We start from the raw sequence: 6,362 nt of genomic DNA, 5'->3' as shown, positions 1-6,362 counted from the left end.
CGGTATCAAAAAGTTAGAAAATCGTTGGACTCGCTGTATCGACCTAAAAGGAGAGTATGTTGAAAAATAAAACCGACTTTGGTCAAAAAAACGTCTCCGTGTATCATTTTTCAGGGACTTATCAGACTGCCTAGTAAATGCCTGACGCGTTTTAGACAATTAGAAGAAACTAACCATGAAGTATTAGACACACACATGAAATGGTTACCTAACATTTTATTGTTATTTTGATTTTATTCTATTTTATGAAATAAACTTTGACAAAGATAATAGGAATTATGCTTTTATGTCATACATTTAACCAGGGAGTACGCGCGCGTTAGTCATTTGAACTGACGGTTTCGTATATTTTGAAATATAATATAAACTCGTCCACTGTTATGGTTTTCCGGCAAGGTATTCTCAGTTAAGGTATTTATCTACATTTTTACGCGTCTGTGCAGAGATTGGTGCACGTTGCCCCTTTATTACAAGTTTTCAAATACGTCATCGGTCGAAATGACCATCGCGCGAATACTATTGTAACTTAGCAGGCGCGCCTAATCCCGGGTTAAAAAGGCTTTTAATTTAAGATCATGTTTTTACAGGATTCTAAGGTAAACATTTTATTTCTATTTTGCAATTCGGTTATGGAAAAAATTTAATGTATAAATTTGCCATTCGACATGCATAAATTAACTCTGAACGCATTTTTTGTGGTAATTAGTAAATATTACAACGTAAAGTAGCCACTTTTACGATTTTTTTGCATAAGTTACAATTTGAAATAGCCAAATTTATTAAATTTCAGGAAAAAGATGTGTTCGGAGTTCAAATTAAGCATGTTAAATGCTACATTTAGCCACTTACTAAGAAACAAACAATTGTCCTTTAATTCAAAGTAGATCATTTTTTATAATTGTTATTAATAAAATAATTCTTGAATCATTGTTTAATTAATATCAACATTTTGTATGCCCTAATGATTTTCTTAATGATTTTCCTTAATCTTTTTCTTTTACTTTTTGATTCAAATCAAAATCAGATGTTCACGAAGCTAAGATATTACTTGCAAATCAATCAAAATATATCATAGTCATATCGAAGTCAATCAAGAACAATCAAAATATATCGTTTTCGATTTTTTTTTATTGATTTTGATTGACTTTGATTGATTTGCAAGTAATATCTCAGCTTCGTGAACATCTGATTTTAATTTGAATCAAGAAGTAAAAGAAAAAGATTGTATTAAGAAATATTCAAATAATTATTATTTTTAACATAAACTATTCAATCCTTATGTGAAGCAGAAGATATTCTCAGCTTTAAAAGTATTTTAATTATTATTCTTTTTATCCAAAAGAACGTCTGCACTATTAGAATGTTTTGGTGTAATATTTGTTCGCTTTGTCAATCCACGTCCATTTTCACGAAGAGATTTTTGGTGGAAATTTGGAATTCGTTAATGTTACCGTTACTTTTTTGAATAAGTGACGCGTCATCGTTAAAAAAAAATAACATTTCGATATAGCATTATTTTCAAACACTGTTTTAAACACACCTGTATCCAAGCCATCTTGTGCCGAGAGCCACTGGATTAGGATTCGGGCCAGGACTCGGGTAGCAGGTGGTTACGGTGAGAACGTCCTCTAGCGTCCTGGCATCGAAGACCGCGATCTTTTCCAAGAAAGTAACTACCACCGACTTCTTGTTGGCAAGGACATCGCAGACGGGATTTTTAAATTTTATACTTTTTGCTTGCTCGCCAGTTTTTAAAGAGATGAAGCCGACGTTGCAGAATTGTGGTCCAGGGCCAGCGGAGTCGCATATCGCAACCAGGGGTCGTTTCGTCTTGAAGGGATCATTGCGTTCATCGTCCAGCTTTGGATTGGGTAAAACTCTCAGGTTACGGACGACACCCTGTCGCCAAGACAAAACTTCCGTCGCTTCCCCCGACGCCGACACTAACCATACCTTAAATTAATGAATAGAAAAGTGATTAAAATAAATTTTCCTGCTCTATTTTTAAAGTGGCATAATATAATTCACAGGTTCATTACCTGCACTCCTGTTGCATAGCCAAGCACCAGCAGCAAGGGTGGCGTGCTGGAGCCTTCATTATAGTCAGGATAGAAGGAAGGATCGTTCACGTCGGCGTACTCGAACCTGGCCCATGTTATGGACTCTTTGTTTTCCGAATTAGGTGCTCCTGTGTATGCCTAATAAAATAACAAAATATATCAAACTTACTATAAATCTTTCCAATTTTGAAGCATCCGTGTGGAGAAAACGCCGCTGAGACCTCTTAGGATGAGGGCCCCCGGCGGGGGCCCGCATGGATGTTCCACGCGTGAAAATTCTACGAGGGCCCCCGTGGATAAACGATTTAAATTTCAAAGTCCAAAGGGTGAATATTTTTTCAACACCACAAATTTTAAGGTTTCGTGAGTTCAGACTTACAAGCAATGCAGTTCTGTCAAAAATTGGAAGACACTTTTTTTGAAATTCGAAATCGCACAATTTGGATGTCTCATAGGGGCCCCCGTAGGGGGCCCAGCTCGATTGCCCTCACGGATCAACGATTAAAATTTCTAAGTCGGAAGGGTAAATATTTTATATCCTAACAAATGGACATAAAAAATACGTTTTAAAATATGGCTCATGCATTCTAAATTTTCAAAAAACTATAAGCACATCTGCCCCGAAAACAACTTTTTCCAGCTTTTTTCAGAAAAAATTATACGTTTCATCTTTGATGAAAAATTTTAAATGTTAATAAGAAATTACATTTCCCGTCATTGTAAAAAGTTTTAAAGTAGTCAACAATGTGAAAAAACAAAATATTACGCAAAGAAAAATGGTAATCGATTAAAATTATTTATTTATTCATTATTTTATTGCTATTCTTTTAACAATTCGTGTATTTTACATTTACAAAACGTCGTATAATAATAAATAATTATAAAAAGAGAGTTTAAAATGTGGTACTTTAAGTTTTCTGAACTGTATCTTATGAGAATGGCTTTTTCATCGAGTTTCAACATGTCGGTTTGGCACAGTGGTTAGCCCTCCCGATTGCTAGACGATAGATTTAGGGATAGATTATAGGTTCGATACCCCGTAGCGTTAGAAATTTTATTTGTAATATAATGTTTAAAAATCCAAAATATATGTATTCACTCTAAACAGGATTATTAATATCTGCAGACAAAATACTCGCAGTCAATTAATATTTATTTTTTAAATTACTTTTTTTCATATGGTTAGGGTATAGCAGTACGGTACTAGTTACCACTGACGCAGTACTGCCGCCCATGGTGAATTTCCTATTGGAATAGTACTGTGCTAGTAGCGATATCCAGTGCTGGCCCAACACTCAAAGCCCAGTACAAAATAGTGTTATCATCCCAGAGATATGCCAATACAGGTGCCAGCACTGGCTAAAAAACCACGAGGGCTTTTATGTTGGCAACCATGAGGGATCCCACGTTGGGCCCCTATGGATTAGCATATCGATTCCATAGGGAACTACGTCTGGATTGCCCTGATGGATTCCACAAGGCATGAGGGCAATCCATGCGGACCCTGACGGGGGCCTCTCCATTTTTCCACATGGGCATTTTGTATTTTTAAATTTAACTCCTGAAGATTTGTAAATAATAAAATTTTTCAATGTGAAAAATAGAAAAGTGTTTTAATCAAGAAAGTTTGATTTCTTTTATTTGTACATACTTGAGGAACAATGTCATTAATTATGCCGGCGACACTGTCTATGATGGTGCGATCATTGACTGGCTGAGGCGCAATCACCTGTGCTCCTTTTTGTGCTCCCCTTCTTGGTGAATCCGTCGACATCTTCCTTTTCTAACCAATGTCCTACTTCCTGAAATAAATCAAACATAAGAAAATAATTATTACTTTTTCATGAAACTTTTATGCAAATAAGGTTATGTAATCCGGTAAAACACTTCTCCCGAGGACGCATGAAAAGCACATCCGAAATGATCTCGTCTACTGGTATGAAGTTACAGAATCTGAATACCAAACATGTCACCTTTTTCTCTTCAGAAGCAGACATAGTATAAACGAGAATAACTCCTATTAGAATTATTATAAGCATATTTGGAATTGGATCTTTTTATCCAAGTATAACTTCAGAACACTACAACTTCGGATGATGAAACTTTATATTCGTATTACTATATGTACATAATGGTAAGGACATTGAGTAGCACGTTCATCACTTGAATAAAATTGGAGTAAATGCTACATTACAAGCAATAAAACTTGAATAATTTTTCCACACCGAGAAATCATTTTTGATTATTTAAAAAAAAAAAAATTTATATAGTGATTTAAGTTTATTTTGTATGATACAACTCTTTCACGCGAATCCGGGCGTCCTTGTTAGATACCTGTAACATTTTTTTAAATTATCCTTTTGTCAATATTTTTGAAGTTAATGTTAAATTCAGTTTTTGCAATAACCCAAACTGGAGTAATCTTAATTTTCTACACAACTACTGACATGACGGACCAAAAGTAAATGCGGTGTAGAATGAGTTGCAGAAGAGAAGCCGTTTCAGTCTTCGTGTCAATGCAAAGAAGATTCTGAAAAATGATGAGAGCGGAAACAGAATGAAAAAGTGTCAGAACCGAAGTGATCCCGCTTTTACCCCCAGTCCCAAATTGAACACGTATTTGCTCACGCCGGAAAATTTAGCTTTTTAAATTTTGATGTCCCCTGTTGAAATTGTGATGTTGCAGTATTCATTTTCCGCTTGTACACTGTAAAAAATAAAAAAATTTCACAAATGAAAATCGTCAAATCACAAAAAAAATTTTTTTATAATATTACCACTCGTATTATAGGAAAAATACAATTTTTGAGGTTAAGAATCCAAATGAATTTGTAACTTTACCACTTACAGTGTTGCAATATAGCATGGCGTTGTAAGAATACATTTTCTGCTCGTGAATCTGTCATATTCAAGATAGGTAATATAATAAAGGGACCCTCTTTGAAAGTGGAGAATTTCTGCAAGATTGTGAAAGTACAAAAAGTAGTAAAAATCACTTTTTCGAACGTTAGCTTACATTTTGAATATGGTAAATTGATATAAATCGCATTTATGCAGGGTTTAATATAGTAAAATTAGAATTCATTGTACAATTTCCAGGTTGCGGAAAATAACAGAAAATTTGTAAAATTACAATGATTGGTAAAAATCTTGTCAGGAATTGGTAAAAATAATGGAAAATCTTCTTTATATTGAAAATGAATCAAAATTTATGCAATAATATGTAAAAGCTTAACGAATAAACTCTTGAAGGAGAATCATCCCATTGTACTCATTCTTTTTCATAAAATATATTCTTGTAATTAAAGAAAAACATTTTTGCATGAATTAGAAAAACATTTCCATATAGGAAGAAGGAAAATTCCATATAGGAATTTCCATATATTATAGGAAGAAGTTTACAGAAATTGAATAAATTCAATGAATCAGCGAAACTGCAAAAATATCAATTGCATTTCCTTGTCGGTAATATCGGAAATTGAAAAATGTAGGCGCAAGAGTCCAGAGTTTATTATACAATTTTGACTTGCATTTGTTTCAAGTTTGCTCAATGGGCTTAGCTGCCGCTAAATATTTAAATTATAATCAAGTTTTCTTTACTATTCAGTTAAGTTTATTTAGTGAATTTGAAGCCAATGCAAGTCAAAATTTGATGCTTTAAAATCTGGAAACCTACGTCTGTAGCTTTCAGCGCCACCAAGCGGATCTTTCGCAACCTCGTTAAGTCTTATCCTGCCTGACTCTCTGAGCGTGGATAAGTTAGTGGAGTGTGGCTTTGCCTGTTACCACAAGCAGATTTTTCCATGTGCTCGGAAGCTGAATTTGTAACAAGGAAAGTTATTTCCAATTCCTTTTACTTCCCATTTTTGACGCCGAAAAATTAGCTGTGTTTTGGCTTGGTGGAATTGTACGTCGTGCATGACACTGTGGGTGCAGAAAATGCCGTATAAAGTATAAGAAGGCTTTTACTGGGCGCTCAGATTCATATATGCCTTCCATCCGGGTTTGAAGTTAGGCTTCGAAAAAAAATGTTTCTATATAAATTGCATGAATGAATTGACTTTTTATGTACAAAGTCATCGCTTTTTCGAAGCCGAACTTCAAACCGGAGGGAAGCAATTTTTAAATGTATGTACCTGCACGATGTACAATGTTGTTTTTATATATGCAGTGATAGTACGGCAGGGAATTTCTGTGTGGAATTATAATTTTTATTTTTCGACAGGAAATTTTAGTAAAAAATATGCACATATTATATATTTACATAAATAAATTACTTATTTCTATGCAGATTGATTTCCT

General features: G+C 34.3%; 1 protein-coding gene and 1 long non-coding RNA gene across 2 annotated transcripts in view; both read right to left on the bottom strand.

Annotated features, from left to right (window-relative positions):
• LOC117172516 overlaps positions 1-3,919 on the bottom strand; it is an 84,403-nt gene extending 80,484 nt beyond the window's left edge. The window contains exons 1-3 of the mRNA XM_033360535.1: positions 3,712-3,919; positions 2,040-2,198; positions 1,541-1,953 (exon numbers count right to left, since the gene is read on the bottom strand). Coding sequence (XP_033216426.1) covers positions 1,541-1,953; positions 2,040-2,198; positions 3,712-3,834 — 695 coding nt within the window. The 5' untranslated portion in view covers positions 3,835-3,919. The remainder of the gene's footprint in view (positions 1-1,540; positions 1,954-2,039; positions 2,199-3,711) is intronic.
• Positions 3,920-4,325: 406 nt separating this feature from the next.
• Positions 4,326-5,017, bottom strand: LOC117172518. The gene is made up of 2 exons (XR_004467030.1): positions 4,909-5,017; positions 4,326-4,767 (listed from the first exon to the last, which is right to left on the bottom strand). It is a non-coding gene; the product is annotated as an uncharacterized LOC117172518 (long non-coding RNA).
• Positions 5,018-6,362: the final 1,345 nt, after the last annotated feature.

Source organism: Belonocnema kinseyi, chromosome 5 (genome assembly GCF_010883055.1).
Source record: "Belonocnema kinseyi isolate 2016_QV_RU_SX_M_011 chromosome 5, B_treatae_v1, whole genome shotgun sequence".
Classification (NCBI taxonomy): Eukaryota; Metazoa; Arthropoda; class Insecta; order Hymenoptera; family Cynipidae; genus Belonocnema; species Belonocnema kinseyi.
The sequence above is the reverse complement of the archived record's forward strand: the minus strand, read 5'-3'. Positions and strand labels throughout refer to the sequence as shown.